At 47.7% G+C, this 26636-nt stretch overlaps 1 protein-coding gene across 1 annotated transcript in view; it reads right to left on the bottom strand.

Annotated features, from left to right (window-relative positions):
- MAN1C1 (mannosidase alpha class 1C member 1) overlaps window positions 1-19780 on the bottom strand; it is a 140457-nt gene extending 120677 nt beyond the window's left edge. Inside the window, exon 1 of the mRNA XM_026517002.4 lies at window positions 18224-19780. Coding sequence (XP_026372787.1) covers window positions 18224-18763 — 540 coding nt within the window. The 5' untranslated portion in view covers window positions 18764-19780. The remainder of the gene's footprint in view (window positions 1-18223) is intronic.
- Between the last annotated feature and the right edge of the window lie 6856 nt (window positions 19781-26636).

Below are 26636 nucleotides of genomic sequence, written 5' to 3'. Positions count from 1 at the left end.
CCCAGCTACTCTGCAACTGAGGCTCACTTCACATAATATTTTTGGTTTATGCCAGGGGGGCTGGCACACTTGGCTCCAAAAGTCACTATGTCCCCTCACACAGCTGATAAGAATGTAAGACAGTATAGCCAGCGAGGAAGTTTGTGGAAGTTCGTGGAAGTTCCTCAGTAAGTTCAACATAGAAATGTCACATGACCCAGCAATTCTACTCCTAGGTAGGTACCCAGAAGAACTGAAAACATAGGTCCGCCCAAAAACACGTACACAGATGTTCATAGCAGCATCATTCATAATCGCCAGAAGGTAGAAATATCCCAGTGTCCGCTGACAGGTGAATGGAGAAACAAAATGTGGTGTACTCACACGAGGGAGCATTATTCAGCAATGAGTAAAATAAATGAAGCTGACACATGCTACCACATGGATGACCTTGACGTCATAAGACCACACAGTGTATGATTCCACCTAAACAAACTATCCAGACTAGAAAAATCCGTAGAGACAGAAAGTGGGTTAGTGGTGTCCAGGGGCTGAGGTCGGGAAGGAAATGGGGAATGCTGCTCAACTCGGAGCGATGAAAACTTCTGGAACTAGCCAGTGGTGATAACCACATAATATTGTGATGTACTTAATGCCACTGAATTGTACACTTCAACATGCTTAAAATAATAAGTTTTATGTGTATTTTACCCACAAGTTTTTTTGAAAGTCACCTCATAACAGTCTGTGCAGTCCCTTGGTCCCATTCAGTAGCGTCTGCAGCCTTGCTAATGCAAGACTTTGTAGTCTCCAGAGCTCCAGGACTAGAGGGGGCCTGCTGGCTCTGGGACTGGGGATGGGGTGCTAGCTCTGGGACTGGGTTGGGGGGCTGCTGGCTCCGGGACTGGAGGGGGTTGTTGGTTCCAGGACTGGGTTGGGGGGGGTGTTGGCTCTGGGACTAGAGAGGGGGTGCTGGCTCCGGGACTAGAGAGGGGGTGCTAGCCTAGGGACTGGGTTGGGGAGATGCTGGTTCTGGGACTGGAGGGGGGGTGCTGGCTCCGGGACTAGAGAGGGGGTGCTAGCCTAGGGACTGGGTTGGGGGGTACTCGCTTTAGGATTGGAGAGGGGGTGCTAGCCTAGGGACTGGGTTGGGGGGTACTGGCTTTGGGATTGGAGAGGGGGTGCTGGTTCTGGGACTGGAGTGGTGCTGGTTCCGGGACTAGAGGGGGGTGCTGGCTCTGGGACTAGAGGGGGGTGCTGGCTTGGGGCAGAAGGTGCAGGCCCAATGGGGGGTGGCACTGCACGGAGGTACAGAGTCAGGAAGTTGGACGCTTTTCAACTTAGCTGGTGGGGCTGCTCCGAGGTCCTCTGCCAACGTCAATAAATCCTGTAAGGACGAGCAGGGACAAAAGAACAGGAACACATTTTAGCTTTCGTCACCTCCCTGAAGAGGTTGAGCAACCCAACAGAGGCTGGCGTTGAAAATACAGTGACACGGGGGAGAAAGACACCACACACTTTTCACTGGACTGGACTAGCACTGGCCACGTCTCACCTGTTACTCCAGGGAGGCAAACAGACCTAAATATTCTGACTTCGAGATGCTCAAACCACTACAGGAAAACTTAGAGCAACTTGGGCAAGGCAGAAAAAGCCAAGACTACCTCGTGGCCTCAAGGCAGGGACTGCTTTGGCACTGGAACATCGGGATTTCTTCTAGACACAGTCCAGCTAAAGAGCCTGTTTACAATCCTGGGCCAGGGCCAGGAAGCAGGGCAGCTTCTGCAGCTCACATGTCTTGAGAAAATCTGGAAGGGTGTCCAGGGTGAGAAAGCCACACAGATGTTCCTTAGATGGCAGTTTCGTTAGGGACCCTCCCTGTTCTATGGTCAGTGGCTCAGTTTCAAGAGAACCCTTCCTCTGGAGTGGAGGATTCCAGCCACAGGCTGAGAAGAATGTGGTGGTATCTCTTTGGCTACTGCCTGCTTCTGGTCACTGAGAAAAGACAAATGTGTCTTCACTTCTCCACAGTGTCTTCCTTTCCTGGACAGCAATGAAGATTAAACTATGCCTTCTCCCTCCACGCATGGCATCCTACTGATGAGCTGGCCTACAAATCTTTACCACATTGCCAGGCTGGAGGCGCGCACACCCTGTTTCCAGAAAGAAGTGGAGGAATGTCTCCACATGCTCCTGTGGGACAAGGAGTAAACCACAGGGCTGGGCTCGCTCAGCACCAGGCCAGCAGAAGAGTCCACCCAGAGCACCCAGTTCTTCTTAGCAGAGGTCCGAAGGTGAGTCCTGATAAACCATGAGAAAACGAAGGGGAGAAACAGACTCTAATCCTTGATGCCCTCAAGGAAGGCCAGCTGAGGATTTTGTGGCCAGTAAAGACAGTCCACTGTAGCTGGGCAGGGGTGAGGAGGAGAGGAAATGAACGGCAGGCCCCTCAGAAGAGGACACAGCCCAGCAAGCCAGCCTGAGCCTGGGAGCTGCTCCCAGGGCTTGGTGGGCAGCCAGGTGTGGCAGAACCCGCTGGAAAAGGAGGCTAGATGTGGCTCTCTTGGTCCCTCTGCCACCTGACTCTACCTTCTCCCCAAATCTCGGTTTCTTCTTTCAACACTGGTGCTCCCAAAGTTTCCCTTGAATGGCTTTGCACTCCAGCTTTCGGCCCCTGCCACACTGCGACTTCTCCATCAGCGTCCCCTGTGCCATCCCCCCCAGTCCCAAATCCATATTTCCAACCATCCACTGGATGTGTCCACCTCAATTTCACAAGTGTATCATTTGATCACGCCTAGAGTTCAACTCCTCTTGCCTCCCAGGATTTCTCACTGTCCCCACTCCCCGGTGTCCCCATCTACCCCAGGGAGAAACTCTGGGCATTCCAAATTTCACCTCCTACATCCACACCTCCAGCCCCTGCCCAGATCCAGCACGTGGAGCAGCCTGCTATGCCTCAAGCCCACTACCCCTGGTGTTCTCCACATCTGCCTGAAATGCTGTCCTTTTCCCCAAGTGATGTCAAATTGATGGGACTCCCCAGTCCTTTTTCATCCCTTTATTTGGGCCCCTCTCTGGTGCTACAACTGTATACACACCCGCTGTACCCTGGCTAGATGTTCTGCCCCTGAGAGCACAGCCGCGTCTCTGCACCCTCAGCATCCCAGGCACCGCCTGGCGTGCGGTAAGAACAAGGCAAGTTCTCTGAAAAAGTTGCACTGAACCGAACAGATCAGCGGCAGGTGGTTAACATTCCTCTCACTGCGTATCAGTTCAACTACGTTATTTCATCAAGTCTGGGTTGGACCCGTTTGACAACTAGATTTCCAACACGAATCAGCTCTGCAAATTCCGGCAGTCGCATAAAGGCGGTTTCTAGAACAAAAAAGGTATGGGGGAGGGGGGAATACCCCAGCAGCTAATAAAAAGGAAGGACTGAGAATTTCATCAAGAGGGGAGGGGAGGTCGGGCCCAGAAATGCCCAGTCCCTCTCCAACCTAGGAATGGCATTCACCCAGGAGAACTGGCAGAGATGGACCCATGCAGAAATGCCTCAGCATCTAATTAAACATTTTAGACTCCACTGCACACGAGAAGGAAACCTATGTCCCCCACGGAACCCTGACAAATGAGTCGTTTCCAACCAATCTATCACCATAGCATCTGGGTACCTCAGGAAGATGAAAATAAGACCAATACATAAATGAAAACCAATATACAAACAATCATGTTCCCACACAGGCCTCCACAAAGCCGCAGCCACAGCCATCTGCCAAGTTCCATCCCCGTCACTGCTTCCTGCAGCCAGGGGCCTCTGAGTAAGCACGGTTTAATGTAAGATCTAACAACAGAAGGCGATGTCTTCTCCGAAGTCTGTGTCTCCATTAATGCTCCTATGCTAAATGTCCACCCTGGAAGCTGGAATGAAATAAGACTGGGACAAATAGGACTTGTTTTATATGCCGCTTCAGCCAAAGAATTTGCTAGAAATAGTTGGGACAGATTGAAGAAACAGGGTAATCTGGCACAGGTGGAGAATTCCAAGGTTTCTTGCACGGAAACAGAGCTCTCAAGGGGACTGTCGGGAAGCCATGGGGAAGACACTCACACTGCTTGGTAGCTATTCTCACCTTGTGCGGCTTCCACCGGAGGAGGCCTGGCTAGGGTCGCTCTGATAACCCAGGCTAGCAATTCTCAGGTTAAGTCACATCCAGCACCTGGCAGGGCAGAGATGGTCCGAAACTGCAGAGCCGGCTGCTGTGAGTCTGAACGCTGGGGGCTGGGTTCGGCTTTTCATTTCTTCAAGATCTTCTTTTTCCTGAGCACCTGTTACTCGATTTTAAGGCCCAAACGGCAATGTGAAAAGGCTGCCCCGGCAACTGGGAAGCGGCAGAGTGGCCATAGGCTGGAGGGCGATGGTCTTTCGGGAAATCTACTTCTGGACATGCAAATATTTTCATCCCAGATGTTTATGTCCTACCGCTTCCCAAAAAAAAGGATTTAGATGGGACGGGCAAATATTATGCAGCTAACGAATGTTTCCCTCCTTCTATGCATCAATATATGGTGAGAAGTGATTCAGACACATGACAATATTGCACTATAAAATTCCTTAAGCCAGAGATTCATCGTTGCCTTTCCTTCAGCTCATACAGCCTTCAGTGTATAACTGAAGCTCAATAGATAGTGGGTGTTCTCAATGCTTTTTCTTAAAGTTTTAATAAATTCATGGGTTCTCTTGATCATGTTAACAGTATATTCTCTTCACTCTGGAAAATTCCGTTTTAATTGAGCCCTTTCCCCAGCTCATTTTTTCCTTATCTGATCCTGGCCTAAGTCTGAATAAATATCGAAAATTTCCAACCTCTTCCCTAAGTGGGTAAAAGGAAAATAAAGCCAGAAAGGAGACACAGCCTATGTGAAGACAAAACTGCCATAGGTGTGTTCAAAAGCATGGCTGTGCATTAAAACCATCTGGAAGTTTTTAAAAATCCCAGTGCTTAGGCTGCACCCAAGACCAAACTCTTTGGAGGAGGAACGTGGGTGTCAGTATTTACTAAAATCCCCGATGGGGTTCCAGAATGTAATAAAAGTTAGAATCCCTGTTCTAAAGATTCACCAAACCAGTTCTTTTGATACCTACCAAGACTGACAATTTCTACTTTATTCCGTCCCAAAGTGAAAGCTCTTTCTCTAAATTATCACCCATGAGCCTTTAGATAATGTAATAAAATGAATGTCAACCGAAGTAACAGGAGAGCAGGTTTATATCATCTACCGGTGTTTAAACTGGCAGGGCCTGGAGGTGGTGGCTGCCTTTCCAGTGTCTCCATTCTCTCAGCTATAAAATGGGGCTGTAGTCCACGCCCTGTGATCCACGCCCTGTAGTCCACGCCCTGCAGGCCACAGGCTGTGCTGGGGATCAGCTAAACTCTTAATGGGATACTAGGGCTCTACTAAAAATACCACACACAGAAGGAGCTCTTGATCGCATCTCCCCAGGAGGAAGCAGGCATCATCCCGGCCCAAGCCCCACTCCCCTCCGAAGCGGACCCCCTGTGGATTCTCCCCGGGGACTGAAATGCCGGTGGGCAGTAGAGGCCAGAGAGTCAGAAACCCTTTTTATAACATGCACGATGACTTCAAATACCAGGGCTGGAAACCTGGAACTCTGCTCCCACTGGTGCCGAGTTTAGGAACACTTTACCCAGAGCACAGAGACTCTTATTACGCTTTAATTTAATTCAGGGCCTAATCACAGGAAAGGTCTAGTATTGTCTCCCTCAGACCCCTCCGGCCTGACACTACTCTGGTACCATTCTTAGCTACTCAAGGATCAATAACCAGACAGACCTCCCAGCATGATTATAAGGAGGCTATTCCACAATACTACCCCTGAAAGTGCCTCTGCCCCTTCCACACCTTTACATCCAGGAAGACCTGCATCTGAAACTGCGAGAGAAGTCTCTAGACTGAGCTGCTGTTTTTCTATCTAAAGATGAAGCCTTCTCTATAAAGGCTTTCCTTATACTCCAAGGTAACAACATCCGTTAAATTTTATCGGCTGCTCTCTACAAGGTCCCTCTCTGAAAGCAAGAAACTTAAGTCTTCTTTCCCCATTGATTCTTATAATTAAATACCAAGACTACTCCAGAGCTCTGTAAGGTATGTGATAGACATGGAGAACGGCCTCTGGGAGAGCTGGAAAGGAGAAAGATTTGCTGATTTAGGTCAAGAACACAAGTACAGAAAAAACAACAACAACAACAACACAAAAATGGTGCTGAAATGTCTTCCCAGGAGATTAGCATTTATTTGGCAAAGTTTAGGTTTAACCTCTGAAAAGCTCACTGCAGGAGTGAAAATGGGGGAGAGGGGTCTTAAATAAGTGATTTATAACTTTAATTCAACACCCCACTAGTTTCAAAGGAGACAAAGTTAAAGGTAGCCTTTGCCATAAAATACTATCTTTACTCCACACTGAACTTTATTGAATAAGGGGAAATAAGAGACCAGATCTCACAGAAGGCACTTTGGAAATCCTTCATCCACGTATATTTAGCTTTCTTCTGATCAGTAATTCAGTAATGTGGCCTATGTGAACAGTTTTATTTTGTTCTGTTTTTTTAATGTGGGCATTTCCAAAACAAGGTTTAGAAAGTAGTCGTTAGACTTCAGGTAAGGAGCCCAGAGAAAACACTTGACGGGTTAAATCCTGGAAGAAAGTGACACTATCAGAGGCCACTGGAACATCAAGATACTAGCAAATATTTCTTCTAACATCTAAAAACAGAGGAGCAAAAAATGCACAAATAATTTAAGATCAAATCAACCAAAAATTAGGAGCCCTTTGAGAACAGTTGTTTTTACTTAGGATATAGATTCAATACAAAATTATATTTCATGTACCCAATACCAATCACCAAAAATAAATAAGAATCTTTAAATATCTAAACTACACTAAAATATGTACATTAAAGTTCATGCACTTGATTCAGGAGTCTTTAGAAACCTACTCAAAGTGTTCATTTGTATGTTATATGTAATGCTAACTTATAGAAGCTAGACTGAATGGTTTCCTGGACAAGTCCAGGTTAGAAAATCACAAGACAGGAGAAGTAGAAAATAAAATAGCCAGAGCAGGTATCCTGAGAGCTACCGGAAGTGAAGAGGAGGGGAGAAAGACTGCATAAGAGCAGATGAAGCTAGAATCTTAAAAAGAGTAGGATTCACAATGTTTAGCACAGAATTTAAAAAAAAATAAGTAGACACGTGAAGACATAAAAAAAAAAAAAAATGTGAACCAGGAGATAAAACAGTCAATGAGTACAGACCCAATGATGAGAAAGATTTTGGAAATAGCCAAAAAGACTTTTTGAAAAAGTATTATAAATATGTCTTAGACCTTAAAGAAAAATATGGAAACAATAAATGAACAGATGGGAAATATCAGAGAAACAAAAACAATGGAGAAGGTCCAGATGGAAATTCTAGAAGCAAAAAAAATCTGAAATAAAAAATTCACTGGGTACGCTTAACAAGCAATTGGACACTACAGAAAAGTTCAGTGAACCTGAAGATATGTTCATATAACTATCTACATCAAAGCACAGAGAGAAAGGCTGAAAAGAAAATGAAGAAATTCAGTGACTATAAAAAAAGTATCAAGAAATCTAACTCATATGCAACTGGAGTTCTAAAAGAAAAGGAGACAGACGGAGGCAGAAAAAAATACTGAAGAAATATGAGCCAAATTTTTCCAACCCTGATGAAAAAATATCAACCCACAGACCTAAGAAGCTCAATAAACCTCAAGAAAAATAACGACAACCACATCTAGGCACATCGTAGTTAAATTGCTGAATATGAAAGGTAACATCTTAGTAGCATCCAAAGGGAGGGGACAGATATTATATGAAGGGGAACATACTCTAACCTCTCATCAGAAACAATGAAAACTACAAGACAATGGGTCTTTCATTAAAGAAAAATAAAAGTCAACTTAAAATTCTATATCCAGCAAAAATATCCTTTTAAAGTGAAAGCAAAATAGACAAAAGCTGCAAGAATTTATTATCAGCAAACCTACACTACAAGAACTATTAAGAGTAGTTTTTCAGGCTGAAGGGGAAATGGTACCAGACAGAAACTCAGACATACAAGAAGGAATGAAGAACACTGTAAATGGTAAGTATGTGTGTGAATAAAAAGACTCTAATTTATTTATTTAATTAATTAACTGACTGAAGCAAAAAAATTACTTATGTATTATGAGGTTTATAAAATATTTTAGAAGCAAACTATATGACAACCACAGAATGAAGACTGAAAGAGGGGAACTGGACATAACAGACTGTCAGAATAAAGAAATTATAAGAAGATAGTGAATTAAGCCCAAAATAAGCAGAAGGAAGGAAATAAAGACAAATGTAAATATTTTTAAAAATTTTAATGGGTATTTATTTTTTTAAGTTTTATTTATTCATTTGAGAGAGAGAGAGCACAAGCAGGGGGAGCAGCAGGCAGAGGGAGAGGGAGAAGCAGACTCCCCACTGAGCAGGGAGCCTGATGCAGGGCCCAACCCCAGGATCATGACCTGAGCCACCCAGGTGCCCCTTTAACGGATATTTTTAAAAAATAAAAATAAAAAGCTGGTTCCAGAAAAAGATCAGTAAAATTGGTAAACTACTAGCTAAACTACTTTTAACAATGAAACAGAGAAAGCAATTACCAGTATCGGGAATGAAAGAGGGAGCACCACTACGGGTCCTACAAATGTTAAAAGGAAAATGAGAATCTTAGGAACAATTTTATTCCAATAAATTCTACAACTTGGATGAAACAAGTTTCTTGAAAGCAAAATTGACAAAATCAACACGAGACAAAAATTCTGAATAGCCCTACACCTGTTAAAGCAATTGAATTGATAATTTAAAACCTCTTCCTCTCCCTCCCTCTCTCTCTCTGTCTCTCTCTCACTCACACACACACACACACACACACACACACACATGCACACACAGACTAGGCCTAGATGGCTTTGATGGTAAATTCCATCAAACATTTAAGAAGACATATTAGTGTCCCACAAACTTGTTCAGAGAACAGAAGAGAACATTTTTCGGTTCATTTATGAAGTAACATAATGCTGTTCCAAAAACCAGACAAAGCTCTTATAAGAAAACCACAGACCAATATGCCTCACAAACACAAAGACGCAAAAATTCTTGACAAAATATTAGAAAATCAAAGGCAAGTTTAACATTCTTCTAAAATCAATATGATTCACCATATTAACAGAATTGGAGAGAAAAACAATATGATCATTTCCACAGATGCAGAAAAGGCATTTGACAAAATTTCATCCTATTTCTGATAAAAACTCTCAGCAAACTAGGAATGGGAGGAAACTTCAACGGGATAAAAGTCACCTACCAAAACCTACCCCTAACAACATACTTAATGTTAAAGACTGAATGTTCCTTCCTTAAGATCAAGAACAAAGGTGTCAGTTCTCACCACTTCTATTTAACCTTGAACAGGAAGTCCTAACCCGTGCAATCAAGGAAGACAAAGAAATAAAAGGCATAAACATTGGAAAGGAAGAAGTAAAGCTGTCTTGACTCACAGACAACATGATTGTATACCTAACAGATCCTAAAGAATCTACAAAAAAGAAAAAAATTAAATGAATTCAATAAGGTCACATGATATAAAGTCAATATACAAAAATCTCTTGCATTTCTATGTACTAGCAACAAAAATTTAAAAACAAAAGTTTAAAGATTACCATTTATAACAGCATAAAAAGTATAAAATATTAGAAATACAGTTAATAAAATATGTTCAAGTCCTCTATGTTGAAAACTACAAAACACTGTTCAGAGAAGTTAAAGAAAATCTAAATAAATGGCAAGAGATACCACATTCATGGATAAAAGACTCAATAGTGTTAAGGTATCAGTTCTCCCCAATTTGACTTACAGGTTCAAAGCAAACCCAATCAAACTCCCAGCAGGATTTTTCACAGAAACTATCTTGTTCTCAAATGTATGCAGAAATGCAAAGGACCTATTATAGCCAAAGCAATTTTGAAAAGGCAGCTCAAAGATAGAGGACCTGCTTTTAAGACATTATAAAGCTGGGGCGCCTGGGTGGCACAGCGGTCAAGCGTCTGCCTTCAGCTCAGGGCGTGATCCCGGCGTTATGGGATCGAGCCCCACATCAGGCTCCTCCACTATGAGCCTGCTTCTTCCTCTCCCACTCCCCCTGCTTGTGTTCCCTCTCTCGCTGGCTGTCTCTATCTCTGTCAAATAAATAAATAAAATCTTAAAAAAAAAAAGACTTATTATAAAGCTACAGCATCAAGATAGTATGAATTGGCATAAAGATAAATCAGTAGAAGAGTCCAGAAACAGAACCATATATATATGTTCGATAAATCTAAAATGGCATCAGAGCAATTCAATGGGAAAGGGAAAGACTTTTCAACAAGAAGTACTAAACAACTGGACATCGAAATGTAAAATAACGACTCTGGACTCCTACCTCGCACCACATTCAAAAATTCACTTCAAGTAGAAGGGAGACTGCAATGTAAAAACTAAAATGATCAAACTTCTGAAACTAAAGGAGACTATTTTCATAACCATGGGGAAGGCAAAATTTTTTTTTCTGAGTAGACAAAGAAAGCACTAACCGTAAAAGAAAATATTGATACACTGAGTTCATCAAAATTTAAAACTTCTGCTCTTTGAATGCTACCACTAAGAAAACGGAAGGACAAATCGTAGACTGGGAGCAAATATTTATAAAATGTATATCTGACAAAGGACTTATATCCAGAATATATAAAGAATTTCTATATTCAATAAGATGACAAAGAGCCCAATTTTTTAACTAAAAAAGGGTGTAAGATTTGAACAGACCCTTAAAGGAAGATATAGAAACAGTAAATAAACACATGAAAAGATGTTCAGTACCAATAGTTATCAAGGACTCAAAACTTAAAATGACAATGACCTCTTGCTACACCTCACAGAGGATGGCAAAACTTGAAAAGGTGGACAGCAGCAAGCGTTGACAGAGATGCAGAAGTCTCGCACGCTGCTGATGCAAGCCTAAAGTGGCTTAAGTACCTGGGGAAAGTGTTTCCAGTTTTCTTATAAAACTAAACATACGTCTACTCTACGAACCAGCAAGTCTACTGCTATGGATTTACATAAAAGAAATGGAAAATGTCTATACAAAGACTTGTACATAAAATAGTCACAGAAGCTTTATTCATAACAGCCAAACACTGCAAACAACCAAAAAGTCCACAACAGGTGACAGAGGAACACACTGTGGTACATTCGTGGAACAGAATGCGTCTCGACAATAGAGAGGGATGAAGTGTGAATCCACACACGGATGGATTTCAGAAACATCCCTGGTGAAGGAAGCCTTTGCACAAAAGGGCGTATGTTGCACTACTCCATTTATGTGAAGTTCTAGAACCGGCAAAACGAACCTCTCGTGACAAACTGAAATAGTAGATGGGAGGTGGGTGATGGGGGATTGCCTGGGAAGGAGCAGAGGGATCTTTCTGAGGTGACGGAAATGTTCCGTATTTCCATGTGTGCTTTACGTGGTTTTCTGCGTTTGTTAAAATTCAGCAAACTGTGTATTTAAGATCTGTCTATGTAAGCTATACTTAGACAGTGCCTGCATCACAGGATTGTTGTAAACAAAACAAAACAAAACAGCAACACAAGAACAGAAGAGACAGGCATTGAGAGGCCAACAGACCTGTCCAGACAACGCAGCAGGCCCTACAGAACACAGCTGTACCACTCAGTGGATTTTCTGTGACCACCAAGTCATGGTGGAGGTGGAAGGAGGGGAGACAAATCTTCTGTTATTCAGCCACTGAAAATGGCTGCTATTTAGTGAAAACTATTTGCCTGTAATGTTCACCTATGGAGCAGCTGATACCCAGGGCATGCCCGATAAAAGCACGATTATTGCTCATTGATTAAGGAGAACGCTAATCAGTATGCCAAAGTTTCTTCTGTAAAAGTTACCACTAACAGCGTTGCCCTAAAACGGATGGACAACTGCCCTGGTCTTAGCCTTTAATTAATGAAAATGCAGTTAAGAGACATACTCAGACCTCCTTGTGAGTGAGAGCTATTCCGACTGCCCGCCTGCCAAGTTTGGGGAGCTCTCAGCCCAAATCTTAAGAAAACAGCCTTTTCAGGGAAGAAACACCTACAGCTGGGTCACCACACACACTGAGGCCACAGCCTATATCTGTGGTCTCCGTGGCTTCTGTTCTCTTTGGGGGTGGAGGTGCCAAAACCATGTGACTTACAGTGATCTCAGCCACATCAACTCTGCATTTGAAAGAACCAAAACTGGGGCACCTGGCTGGCTCAGTTGGAGGAGCATGCGACTTTGATCTCAAGGTGCTGAGTTCAAGCCCCACATTATGCATGGAGCCCACTTAAAAAAAATAAAAATAAAAAAATAAAAGAACCGAAACTATGCTGCCAAAGCTATTAACTAGCCCCTAGAGATGAGTGGGGGAAAAGAAGAGAGACTTCGGCTCTTGGCTTCTCAGAATTCTTTTGACCAGTCCCCAATTAGGTGTCTTGTCATCATCTGCTATGAGAATACAGAGCTAAGAAAATCTGCTGTTTCTTTTCCGCAAATCATGCAAACACTTTTGTGTAAGGCCTTGGCCGTGGGGTCGTCAGAAGTCAAGAACCAGAGCTTGCTGTTTGAATGAACCTGGTCTTTCTGGCCTGCAGGTATCCAGACCGGATGATAATAATAATCTTTGATTCAAGACACTCATTCCTGCTCCATGCATGGTCCCCTTTTATTTTATTTTTATTTCTTATTTTTTTATTTTTTTAGAGGGGGGAGGGGAAGAGGAAGAGGGAGAGAACGAGAATCCCAGGCAGGCTTCACGCCCAGTGTAGAGCCTGATGCCGAGCTCCATCTCACCACCCTGAGATCATGACCTGAGTGGAAATCAAGAGTTGGGTGCTTAACCCACTGAGCCACCCAGCTGCCCCTGGTGTCTCTTTTAAAGTAAGGTAACAAATACCCGTGAATTCACCAGAGGCAACTACTTTCCTGAATCTTGTCCATCATTCCCTTGTGAAGGCTTTCCTGACCTAGCCAATGAAAGCAAGGCAGGGAGAGAATTTCCTAAAGCTCCCACCACCTCCCTTAACACAGACTCAACTTCGGTTACAGGAAGACCAGAGGCAGTACCCACAAGACCGGCTGCCCCCTGAGATAATCAAACTGCTTCCCTGGATGGGATTTTCCAATTTGTGAGCCTGATTTATTTTTTTCAGTAAGAGAAAAGATGTAAGTCCCTTTGAGCAAAGTATGCCTGATATATATCACAATATTTATTTTTGGTAGAGTAATGGATCAGTCTTCAGGGAAAGCTAGAGAAAAGGCATTTCTTGAGCTCAGATGTAAATCAGTCACTCTGAAAACCGCAGGGGAATCTATATTCCTACCCCTCTGCTAACGACAGTGTGAAATAAACAGCTGACTTTTAAAAGTCACTGTTTCTAGCCCTAACACTAACAACAGAGTTAAGGATGTGAGGCCCAAAAAAGCAATTGCTCCTGGAATGCCTGCACCTAATTCCCCAAAATGATAGTACAACTCAAAATGAAAGAAGAGACCCACCCAGCCTGTAGGTATTAAGTTGTACACCCAGTGGGGACAAGTTCTAAGCTTTACGTGCAGTACTCAGTTCCAAGGAGGAAGGATGAAGTGTGGCTGGGCTCAGGATGTAAGGGTCCCCCAAGGGACCTGTCCAGTTATTATAGGCCAGTCTTCCTATCTACATTAAATGTATCATAGAGCAGGACAAGAGGGAAACTGAAGGACAGGGGGAGAAAACGATCTTCGATGAATCGGCAACTTAAACAGAGCTCTTCAAAGGAAAGCTATTTAAATCTAAGGTGTTCCTAATATCAATTATCCTGAACATCTCACAGGCTCAGATTCACATGCTACAAAGAACACAAAGCCTTTTAATTTTCTTACCTGTCCATGGCACTAGCGGTGATAAATCAGATATACAGAGAAACCACACATGACTAACGAACCAGCCCATTAATGGCGAGCAAAGATCATTTGCCAAGATGACTTATTCAGACACAGTCACATATCATAACCAGCAATATCCTGGAGGCTTAACGCAGCAGGCATAGAAAGCAAGAGCTGGGGCACTCCCTGCCAAGTCTCGGGCACTCCAGGGCGACTCGGGCATCCTCCAGATGCCTGCTATCCAAGCATGAAAAGATTGTATTCATGGCTGCCACCTCCCCACTCTCTTCAAGGTAGACTTGCACTTGGAAAAATACCGCAACTTCTAAAAGGTCTCTTGGGTCACAGAGCTGCTGAGTCCCCAACCTTGCTATGGCCCCTCCTCTGGCACTCTCAGAATTCCAGGTGCTCTCAGGAAGATCCAGCCTCTGCCACCAGCAACCTTAGCCGTTAGTTTATAGATCCTTACTGTGGGAACTCATTCAAGTAACGAAGCTCCAACTAGGTGATTGATCCTCTTCTAGGTACTTGGGCAGACCCATAAACAAACCAGTAAATAGGTGGGAGTGAGGGAAAGAGAAGAGTTCCCTAAGTGCCAGTCCCTTTGTTTTACCGGGAAAACAGGCCCAGTGACAGGAATTTTTCTTTGCAGTCAGAGTTGATGGTGTGGCTAGGGCTTGAACCCAGGCTGGATTCTTAGCGGGACTGCCACCTACAGTGGGGCACAGGAGATGGGGATGAAACTCAATCCATGTTCTGCATATGGGCCAGGGGCAGCCTCATTCCAATACTATATTCTCAATGTCCCAGACTGCCCAATTCCCTTTAACAAATGCCCCCTTCACTGAAAGGGACAACTGAGGTTCCCCAGATCAGCAACCAACCATCATTAGCAGGACCCAGGAGAGTTTGAGTCCTCTCACTGGAATGTAACCCTGACAAGCTATACGCCCCCAGCTCTTGCCATGAGTGAGAAAAGTCTGTTGAACTTGAATCTGTAAGAAATCCACCAATGGCGAAGGTCTCCTATAATTAATAATCATGACAATAATTTCCTATATTATCATCAGATCTGAAAGGGAAGGCTGCTAGCAAGCTGTTTTACATTCTCGCCAACTCCTTTACTCTTCGTGATCCCAAGCTGAAGATCTGTCATTGTTCAATCCCATCTCTAAAGTTCCATAGGGATGATGGAAATAATTAACTTAATCAACTATATGGATATCTACTCTTGACAAAGTGCCAGTGAATACCACTACCACGGTCAACACACAATTGTCTCTGACTTCATGGAACTAACACGTTGAATACAGAGCCGGGAAAAACCCAATTGCTAAGGAGTGCCTGACCAGACTAGCAGCCTGCTTGGGGGCCAGCTCTGGAAGCAAGATTGTACGTGACCAGCCTATTCTCCCCTCCCTCACTCCATTTTATAGAAGGAAAAATAAGGTCCAGGAATGAGAGCAGGTGGCTTGCCTAAGTCAGACAGTTGATAACTGAGCTGGGATTGGAACCCACAGTCTCTGGCTTTCCCCCTTTCCACCACATTGCCTCCTCCAAGGTTCCAAGGCTGCAAAGTGAAGAGAAATAGTTGGTTCTACTGACAGATTGTTTCCTGATGCATGTACACCCAGAACATGCAGCTTCAACCCATCTTATCAGCACAACCTCATGCCTATGTTCATCTCTCATACCAGCATGTTTATAAATAGACTTCATTGATCTAGAGCCCTGGTGTCCAGTCTTCATTCACTCTCATTTATCACCCTCTCTGGGTCTCTCTTGACGTTTACTTTCACTTTAAAAATCTCATAAGAACAGAGCCCTTTTTATCTGATGCTAGCTCCCCCTCTGCTCCTGGGGTCTAATCAATCCATGTCTGGAAATAAACAAGCCAGAGAGGGAAGCAACAGTCCCTTTTATGAAAACAGGCACTTTTCTAAAATGATCTACCCCTGGGCATGGCACAGATAGAAATTTAAATGAGAAGGAAATAAAGACATCCTCCAGCCATAGTCCTACACATTCCTTATCAGGCAGGACACCAGGGAAGGTAACCCCGCATTAACAGCTAAACCAAAGACTCTGCCTCGCATTTTTCAGGTTGTTTGGAAAGGTGGGGGTCCAAACTCAAGAAGTCTGAAGAGACAACAGGCTTCAAAATATAATAGTGTGTATAGTTCAGCCTCCTCCCTTCTGAGGAGTTTAAGGTCTCCGAGATAGTAAGAGAGGGCTCATTGAACACCAATTGCAGGTAGCTACTACCAGGGGTGCTCAGAGATGCCAGACTGAATGATCCAGACATCTGGCAACCAAGACAGACCTTCACCCACCATGTTATTTCACACCCACCTCCAGAGCAGAGTCTCCACACCTCCCACCACTCCCTAGCTGCTGCAGCCTGCAGCCTCGGCCAGCAAGGGAAGCTGTCTATGTACAGAGGGGCAGAACCAAGTCCCCACTAGCCAGCCCACTCTTCTTACCATGGCTCCCAACCCCAGGCTTTCAGAAATAGGTCACGGATCTAGATGCGAATGCAGAAAGCACCTCTTCTGAAGAGGACAGTAGTTAATTCTTAACTGTTTGGGGGATCCTTTTGAAAATCTGATGGCACCTCTGGACACCCCATGAGAAACTGCATGCATGCAGTTTATATGTAATTTCACTGGGGGGTGACTGCCCTCTGGGGAGGTATGAAAAGGCAGAAAGGGCTAATGTGCTCAGAGCCAGCTTAAAGCAAGGAAACTGTGGGCGAGTCAGGTAAGTAGTCAAAACCAAACCAGTAGTTCTTAACCAAAAAGGGAGAAATGATGTCCCTTCCTTAGCTACTGCAAGTTCCAGCTTTCAATTAACCTTTGAGATTTCAACAAGAATTTGGAAACTAAGAGCGCACACATGCACACACGCACAAAACAAAATTTTTGTGGCTTCCTATCTTGACGTCACGAAATGTCCTGTGATTGCTAGTTAAGATAGAGTCTCCCAACAGGGCTCACTGCAGAAGGGCTGAGTACCAGCAGAGGTAAGAAGTAGGGCAGAGGTGGACACTGGGATGGAGGACAGTCCAGACAAGGAGAGAGGGATAGCTAAGCTCTCCACTGGCTCTGAGTAGATCCTGGCAGGGCAGGTCCTGACCCTTGCTGCCGGCTCATCTTGGAAATCAGACCTGCTGACTCCTTTGCAGCAAACCAAGAAGTCCATCAGAAATAGCCCTTTCCACTGGGTCCACGGGGAGTGGGGGATGCATCCTCTCATTTCTGGGGAGGAGACCCTGGCCCACAGCTTGCCCATAGCCCCCTCGTGGCTCGGGGGTGTCACTGCAGCCCCCTCTGCATTGCTGGGCAAAAACCTCAGGGAGGCAGCCCTAATAGTGGTAGAGCACATTTAGTGACGGCTTGGCAACAGTCTTCAAGCCATGGTGAGGCTGCGTTTGCTTTTCATTTCTTAAACTAGGACCAAGATTGACACTCAAAGCGATCCTTCTAAATCCCTCCCTGGTACAGACCCTACAGGAAGCAAGTCCAAGACCTGCTTCATTAAGCCAATAACCTACGAGCTTCTGTAACATTACCACCGCCCTATTGATCACTCCTTCCTGTATCACATGCGATTATGCACAATTGTTTCAAAGCTTGATAGAAATAGTTAGCAAGAATGTACAACAACTTCTAGTTTGCAGGTTGCTGGTTAGATTACAAAATACTTGCAGGACAACAAATACCACCAATCCCACCCCCATGTCCTGAATTTCCAGGTAGCAGATTCTACAGGGGTTTAGGGGAAGTCAGGACTTAAGGACACACAGTGAGAAAGAATGTGGCCCTTGGCCCCATGCAAGCAGAGAGGGTGTCCATTAATGAACCTAACTAGCAACTGCGCAAAGGGACAGGTGCAGCCCTCCTGGGTTGGGACTTAATTGAAAAGACCAGAGTTGGGGTGGGGGAGAGTCGATCCAGTGGTTCAGCTACCACCTGTCAGAGGTGGGGATGATTAACTGAACCCAGCCGTGGGAAAGTACCCACTGAGGAGAAGGTGGAAAGTTTGGGAGGAGAGAGGACGGTGCAGTGTGCCCGGAGGGCCTAGAGCAGTAGTCCAGGGACCCGAAGTGACTGGGGCCAGGGGAAACGGATGGAAGCACAGAGGGTCTTTTCCTTTCCCGGGGAAAGAGAGTCCTTACCTCCTTGATTTTCTCCCGCTGGGCTCGAACTAGGCTCTGGGGCTCCTTACTCTCATCTGCCCTAGTCCCCAGGACCGGGTGGCGGAGGCGGCTCCGGAACGCACTGAAGTCAAAGCTAAACGGGATGGCCCCCTCCTGGGGTCTGAGGGCTGTGCTGCCGCTGCTGCGGGCCGCCGTGGCCATTTCCCGTGTCCCGGTGGGCTGGGTGCGCCGCAGCCACACTTTCCGGCGGCGGGTACTGGCTTGGCTGCTGGCGTCGTCCTCACCCGGGGCTGGCACAGCCGGGGCCGGGTTGGGAGGCGACTCCTGCTCGCGGGCCAGGGGGTGGCCGGCGACTTCGGCCACTACCTCCAGGCCGGGCTGCTGGGTCCGGGGGGCCAGGAAGAGGCGCTTGAGGCGAGAGGAGTTGGGCAGCAGGAAAAGGGCACCGAAGCACAGGGTGACGAGGCCCGAAAGGAAGAGAAGGAAGAGGAACTTCTGCGGCAGCCGCAGCCCCCACGGGGAGGCCGGGACGAAGACGGGCACTTTCCTTATGAGCATCGTGGCCTGGCACGGGGCTGGGGCCGGTCAGCTCCGGCCGGGCCCCCGAGGCCCTGGGAGTGCAGGCACTGGCCAGCAGGGGTTCGGCGCCGGGAGGTCGTCGAGGGGCGCTGCCCGGGGTGGGGGTCCCTGAGAGTTTCGCCGCTTCGGGGGCTGCCCTGAAGTTCAGGGAGTTTGGGGCGAGTCCCCCAGCGCTGAGGCGGGGACGCAACGACCTCGGCGGGGCCCGGGCGCGCCGGGCTGCACGGCTCGCGGCCCGGGCCCGCAAGGGTCGGCCGCGCGCCACAGCCTTCTCTCCGGCCGCCGCGCAGCCCCTCCTCGCAGCGGCCGGAGCCCGCGGGGCCCGCGCCTTCCCGTGCTGCGGCCGCCGCCGGGGCCGTCACATGCCGTCCGCGGCGCCCAGGCCGTCCGCGCGAAGGGGCACCGGCAGGCCTCGTCTCCGCGCCGAACCACCCGCAGCCCCTCGGCCCAAAGTTTCAGCCTCAGAAGCAGTTTCCAGAGGGGGCTGGCTCAGGCGGCGAGGCGGTGGCGGGGCTGGTGTGTCAGAGCCGCTGCGAGAGCGCGCCGACCCGGCGGGGTCGCGACAGCGCCCGGCTCGGCTATCGGGACACGTCCACAACTTTGCTCCGCCGCGGAGCGGGCGCCGGGCAGCGGGAGCAGGCACTTCTGAGCCCTCCGGGCGGGGGGCTTCCTGGGCCCCCGGGAGCGGAGGGATGCCGAGCCGCGGTCCGGAGCCGGGCGCCGTCCGCGACTAGCCGCGGCGGGGCGGCTGCAGCTGCGCCCGGGAGTGCGGACTCCCGCCCCGCCAACTCGGAAGGGCTCGGGAACCCGCTGGGATCACCTGTTCCCGGCTCCCGCCGGCTCCACGGAGCGCGCAGCACCGGCTGCACCTCTCCCGCCGCAGCTGGCGTCCTCGCAGCGGCCGCTCCAGACGGGTCGCTGCCGCCGCAGGCTGAGCCGCCGCCGCCGCCGCCGAGCCTGCGCTCCACACGCGCGCACACCCGCTCGAACGCCTCCGCCGCCGCCGCAGCTCGGCTTTCACTGAGACAGCGCCCGCGGCCCCGCCTCCCTCCGGGCCACGCCCTCGGGCCACGCCCACTGCGCGCGCCCCGCGGTCCACCTCCGCCGCGGCGCCGCAGCCAGGCCAATGGCCTCGCGTCCGTGGGTAGGGAGCGCGGGGCCTAAGCGCTGGTGGGGAGAGGCGAAGGGACTCCAAGCCACGCCCCCTCCCTCAAGAGGCCAGCGCCGCGCACACTCCCCCCCATCCCACCAGCACCAATGGTCCAGCTGCGCGGAGTTGGCGAGGGCGGGGTGGAGAGCGGCGCGAGGTCATTGGCTGCCTCGGAGGGATCCCCGTTGGGCTGCAGTCGCCCATTGGTTAGTGGCCAGCGTTCGCGGACTGGGAGCGACCGCGAGGCCCCCTTGCCGCCCCCGCCCGGGCCGCTCGGGTTGTTGGCGTCCGGGTGGGGGCGGGAGACCCGGCCGGTCTGAAGGGCTCTGGCCATTGTTCAGGAACCACTGTCACCCCTCCGTGCCAGTCCACGATTGGCAGAGAGCTGGGGGTCTGCCCAGGAGTCCCCAGAGCTTCTGCAGGAGCCGTGGTGGTGCTGCCGTGGCAGGCCGAGGAAAAGGTGGCGGGAGCCAAGCCGGGCAGCTGTAGCCACGGCTGGACCAGGCTAAGGCAGTGTTTCCACTGGACCCCCACCGACCACTGCTCTGCCTTCCTTTTCCCACAGCCCCAAACGGACGAGGGCCCCCAGGTGGGGGAGAGAGAGATGCGAGGGAAGGGCAGAGAAGAGAGAACCCTGGTCGTGTGTGCCGACCACACACATCATGTGACATGCGTACCTAGATGCCTACGTGTGTTGATGTGCACATGTGTGCTGGGATGCATAGATACATATGCGCTCAGAGATTGTATGTGAGTGAGCACTTGCACACATACACTTAATTTAGGTATGGACACCAAGAGATTATACTGGAGCATACACAGACTTGTATACATATCAGTACAAATATTGACACGTGCACACACATAGCCACTGACGCACAACAGACAGGTCCAAAAACACGCACGTGTACACACTGCCAGGCATATATTGCCAGACACGCGTGTGTCTCGACCCCAAGGCCCTCCCTCACACCTTCCTGCTCAGACTGAAGTCTCTCTGTGCCTCCCCTTCCTGTTAAACCTAACCCAGGGCAAAGCAACATTGTGCGGTGTGGGTCTTTCATGCAAAACACTTTATAGAGACAAATAACAGCAGAGGGAGAGACAAATTAAGAGGTGTAATAGGCAAGAGGGAAAATATCTGCTTTCAGCTGCAATTTAAAATGAAATGCAGCATTGACGAGACAGAAAATACTGCAGGGAGGCCTTTACTGTTAGAAGAAGCGGCCCAGGCGGGCTCTCAACTCATAAATCTTGCTTCTTCCCTGAGGCCTGCTAGGATGGGCCACTGGGACTCAGACATCCTTCTCCCTCTGGCAGACCACTGACAGCAGACCCTCCCCTGATATTTAAATATCCTTGGCATGTAAATTTCTTTCACTTGAGAGTAAAAGACTGCTCCGAGTAACAGGTGCAAATATGTTGTAACAGGTGCAAATATGTTGGTGACTGGAGACGAACAGTCCCTCCCAACCCCACAAGTTGCACCTAGCTTAAATGTAAAATTCTAATTCAGATGTTTCAGTCTCTCATGAGTTTAACTGGCAGGAGTCAGTTCCCTGGAACCAGCTGTGAACATCAGAGACAAACACGTGATCCCCTTAGATTCAGGAGCCCTGACACCCAGCCAGGCCTCTTCCCATCCCCAGTGCCCAAGCAACCCTCCCTGGATCCCACCCCGGGAAGAGGCAGGCTTGTCCTTGGAAAACCAGGAGCCCACCATTCGTTGGAGGCACCCAGGTTGTTCCATATTGCAAGTGTAAGGGAATCACTGTTCAGTGCCCTGAGAATGTAGGATCCGGGGGGAAAGGGAGGAAGGAAAGGCCGTCTTGGAAAGATATGTCTGTTTGAACTGGGTGCTCAGTGGGATTGTGACACCTGGATCAGCCTCTCATATGTTGGTGAGCCAGGGTAGAAAGTGGGGCTGCAGCAAAACTAACACATTCCACAGACCCAGGCTACAAAAACCAGAGCCCAGAGAGGACAACTCCGTTTCAGATTGAGGTCATGTTGGTGGCTACACTGCATTGGTGACCTTTTACACTCTCCCTGAAGAGCTTGCTGAAACCCTACAAGTCCCCATCTCAGCTTCCGTAGACCTCACACACATGGTGGCTCTTTTATCGCTGGATTTTGCTATTCATATGCTGTCCCACAGCAGACACTTCCTCATGACAGGGACCATGGCTTGTTCACCTCTTTAACTGCCCTGGGTCTTAATTACAATACCTTGGAAATGGGCACTGTGTTTGTTGACTAACCAATGAATAAATGAGTGAGTGATGCCCATTTCACAGATGAGGAAATTGAGGCTTAGGGAAAGGAATAATAATGAACTAACATTTTCTATGTGCCAAATACCTATTGCTTCATTTACTTTTCAGAACACTCTTATGTGGTGAATTTTATTTATAGCCTCATTGTATAGATAACAAGACTAAGGCTGGAGAGGTATAGGATAAGTTAACAAGTATCTTTCTCAGCTTAATTTAGAAACTTAAATGGGGCAGGGAACAGAAATGAATAGCCATTTAAAAAATATATTCTGTCAACAAATACTTATTGAACTTAGATGCTAGGTATTTCACTAGTCTCAGGTTGGACACAGAGATGAACAAAGCACGGTCCCTGCCACTATTGATTCATTCATTCAGTAAAGAACTATTTATTGAGGGGCGCCTGGGTGGCTCAACCACCCACTTATCCTGGATGGCTAAGTGTCTGCCTTTGGCTCAAGTCATGATCCCAGGTCCTGGAATGGAGCCCTACATCAGGCTCCCTGCTCAGCGGGAAGTCTGCTTCTCCCTCTGCCCCTCCCCCCGACTCATGCTCTCCCTCTCTCTCTCTCAAATAAATAAATAACATCTTTTAAAAAAAGAACTACTTAATGAACACCTACAATTACCAAGTACAGGGGGGCTGGGGATAACAGCCCTAAATAAGGCAGATGTGAAGCCTATCTTCAGGAAGCTTCTTGTCTAAAAGGCAACAGGGACCAATTTAGCCTGTCAGGAAGGACCACGGGGCACTGGTCTGCATGCTTCATATCTTATTCTATCAGGCCCTCGTGATGGCTCTCTGAAGCCGGCCTTGAGATCCCAGTTTAACAAATGGGGAAACTGAGGCTCAGGGGTGTGACCTGACTTATCCAAAGTCACACAGGGAATGATTTGCAAATCAGATTCACCTGCACACCAGATTCACCTACCCTTAGAATCTATGCTCCTTCTATTAATAATATTAATATTAACTAAGATCAATGGGGCACTCACTATGCACCAAGCCCTTCCAATGGCATGTTCTAGAAGTTCACTTATTGGATCCTTACAACCATCCCACGAGACAGGTACTATTATTACTGACATTTTACAGAAGAAGAAACTAAAACACAGAAATTAAAGAATTTGCCCAGTGTCCCACATCTGGGAAGTGGCAGAGGGAGGATTTGAACCCAGTCAGTCAGTCTCCAGAGCTATTGTTCTCCATCTTATAATGGAGAAAGCAGGTGCTGTAGGAGGTCAGAGCAGAGCACTGGCCTCAGGTGAAATTCTTCCAGGCTTGTTGGGAGGATTGTATGAGCTCATTACCATCACTCAACAAGTACCTATAAAGTGCCTGCTATGTTCCAGGCAATATGCAAGGCATTAGGGATATAATGGTGAGCAAAAATAGACACGTTGTTCCCATTTGTGGAGCTTACAGTCTCAAGGGGAAGAGGAGTTTCAACAAATAAGCAATCCCCAAATATGTACACAGGCTGAGATGACAGTGAGGAAAGAGAGAGACGCCGCTGTAGAACTTGGAACAACGGACCCAGACCTAGACTGCGGGGGGTGAAAAGTGGTCAGGGAAGACTTCCCCTAAGGCTGAACGGAGTTACGTAAGCAAAGAGGGATAGTGAGAACACAGAGCTGAGGGGACAACATGTGCAAAGGCCCCGAAGTGGAGATAACATGGTGCTTCTGAGAACAGAAAAGCCAGTAAGTCTGGAGTAGAGAGAGATGGGGAAAAGACAGGTAGCATCACTGAATGACTGCAGGCCGGAGTAGGAATGTGTGTATAGAGGTAGGTGGGTAGTAGATTCAGATTAACATTTTAAAAAGGCTGCTCTAGCCGCAGTGTGGACAACAGAATGGAAGGCAGGAGTGAACAAAGTGGGTGCCTTTCGGAGGATATTGCTATAGTCTATGGTGCCTCGGCCTGTGGAAGTGGGAGTCACCAGGACTGCAGGATCTAAATCATATTTAGAATCCAAAATGGATAGGACTTGGCCAATACTTGAAGTAGGACATTGATGGAGAGGGAGACATCTGCGCTGATTCCCAGCTCTCTAACTTGCCCCGGAGGTGGAGGCATTTGTTGAGATGGGAGCAGTGAACCAGGCTTCGAGGGGCTTCCCTTCAGGTCATCAAGAAGGTGCTGGGCAGGGCAGCTGGTGGGGAATCTGAATCTCCAGTGGTCATTAGTCCCATTTAGAATCAAAGACCAGAGATAAAGCCAAGTTTGAGCCAAGAGATAATCATCAGGCAGGTTCCTTAATGGCCTCCAGATAAATTGAACCCTGGGCAGGAAAGACAGTGATGACTGGGGCCCTGCCCAGTGAGAGCACATGCCCTCGGTCTCAAGATAAAAGTCCCTCCAGGTGGGCTCACACCAGCAGGGTACAACACCTAGTCGATACCTCGATGTGCAGTGGGGGCTGATTTCTGAGTCACAGAGCCCCGGACACCTGCCCTCATGGATTTTTTTTTAAGACTTTATTTATTTATTAGAGAGAGAGAGCGCACAGAGGGAGAGGGAGAGGGAGAAGCAGACTCCCTGCTCAGCAGGGAGCCCTATGAGGCGCCCTTGCCCTCATGGATCTTAGAAGAAAGTCATGAAATTTCCTTTCACCTTGTCTTACCTGAGTCCCCAACCCCGCATCAGAAGTCACCCAGTCAGCCAGGAGCAAGAATTCTCAACCGGGAGCAATATTGCCCCCAGAGAACATTTGGTGAAGTCTGGAGAGAATTTTTTTTTTAAAGATTTTATTTATTTATTCGACAGAGATAGAGACAGCCAGAGAGAGAGGGAACACAAGCAGGGGGAGTGGGAGAGGAAGAAGCAGGCTCATAGCGGAGGAGCCTGACGTGGGGCTCGATCCCATAACGCTGGGATCACGCCCTGAGCCGAAGGCAGACGCTTAACCGCTGTGCCACCCAGGCGCCCCTGGAGAGAATTTTGGTTGTCACAATTGGGAGAGGAGTGCTACTGGCATCTAGTGGATAGAGGTCAAGGATGCTATTAAACATCTTACAATGCACAGGGCAGCCCCCTACAATAAAGAACTGTCCCGGGGTGCCTGGATGGCTCAGTCGGTTAAGTGCCTGCCTTCAGCTCAGGTCATGATCCCAGGGTCCTGGGATCGAGCCTTGTGTCAGGCTCCCTGCTCAGCCCACTTCTCCTTCTCCCGCTCCCCCTGCTTGTGCTCTCTCTCTCTATCAAACAAATAAATAAAATATTTTTAAAAAAAGAAAAGAAAAAGAACTGTCCAGCCACAAATGGCAACAGTGTCAAGGGTGAGAAACCCTGGCTTTGAAGTCAGAGAGGCCTGGCTTTGCCACACGTTGACCGGTTGATCTCGGCAACTTGTCTGACCTCTCTGAGCCTCGATTTTTCCATCTGTCAAAGGGGGGGGTGGTCAATAGTAATACACACCTCAGGAAGACGATGTGAGAATTCAGTGGGATAGCTGACCATACAGAGCCTGAAGCAAACGTCAGGCTCACCCTCCAAGTGAGCAGGAGCTGGGCCGGACTTGCTCTTGATCCGCCTCCCAAGCCCAGGTCCTCAGTATGCTGAAGAAGAGAAAGCAGAGCGGCGAGAGTAAGAACCCTAGAGTCAGAGTACCAGTTTTGAGTCTGGACTCAGTCTCCTACCAGCATTGAGACCTTGGGCAAATTGCCCACCTCTTGAGTCCCCGGTTTCCTCATCTGCGAAATGGACATGTTCACAGTACCCACCACATAGGGTGGTTATGAGGACTACAGGAGCGAATCCTCGTAAATGTCTGAGCACAGATTCCAGCACGTAGTGAGCACTTGAGCGATGGGAACCAACGTTATGAAAGAAAAAGAATCACGGCTGCCTCATTTTCTAGTGGCAAGCAAGCTAGCAACCCAAACTGAAACTTTGTAACAAAGTTTTCAGGAGGGAAACTCCGTTTTCAAATACTCTGTCCATGGTCCCTATGAAAACTCTCATTTGTCAAGTGAAAATTAAATTAGACATGGATTTTCATTTCAAATGAAAGTCCTATTGTGCTAAGCACTACTCAGGCAGGCCCCTCCTCTCTAGGAGTTTCTAGATCATCCAGCTCAATGGTTGAATGTCGCAGATGTGGAATCTAAGGATCAAAGCATGTAAGTAAGTAACTTGAAGTTAGAGGCGGAGCAGCGGCTGGCTCTCAGTACTTGAGAATACCCCCAGTGGCCGCTTTCACAAGCACGCAAGGGGATGAGGTTCTTCTCACTCCTGAAATCCAAGATGACATTTACCTCGTTAACATTGTGAGGATTAAATGAAATAATCCACGTTAATTCCTTATCAGAGTGCAGGGCATACAGCAGGAACTAAAAACTAAATATTGGCTATTATTTATGGTACTGGCACTTTTTAAAGAGCATGTAAAATAAATATCTGAGTCTCATAAAAGTACGCTTC

Source organism: Ursus arctos, unplaced genomic scaffold (assembly GCF_023065955.2).
Source record: "Ursus arctos isolate Adak ecotype North America unplaced genomic scaffold, UrsArc2.0 scaffold_32, whole genome shotgun sequence".
Classification (NCBI taxonomy): domain Eukaryota; kingdom Metazoa; phylum Chordata; class Mammalia; order Carnivora; family Ursidae; genus Ursus; species Ursus arctos.
This window is presented reverse-complemented; position numbering and strand designations above follow the sequence as displayed.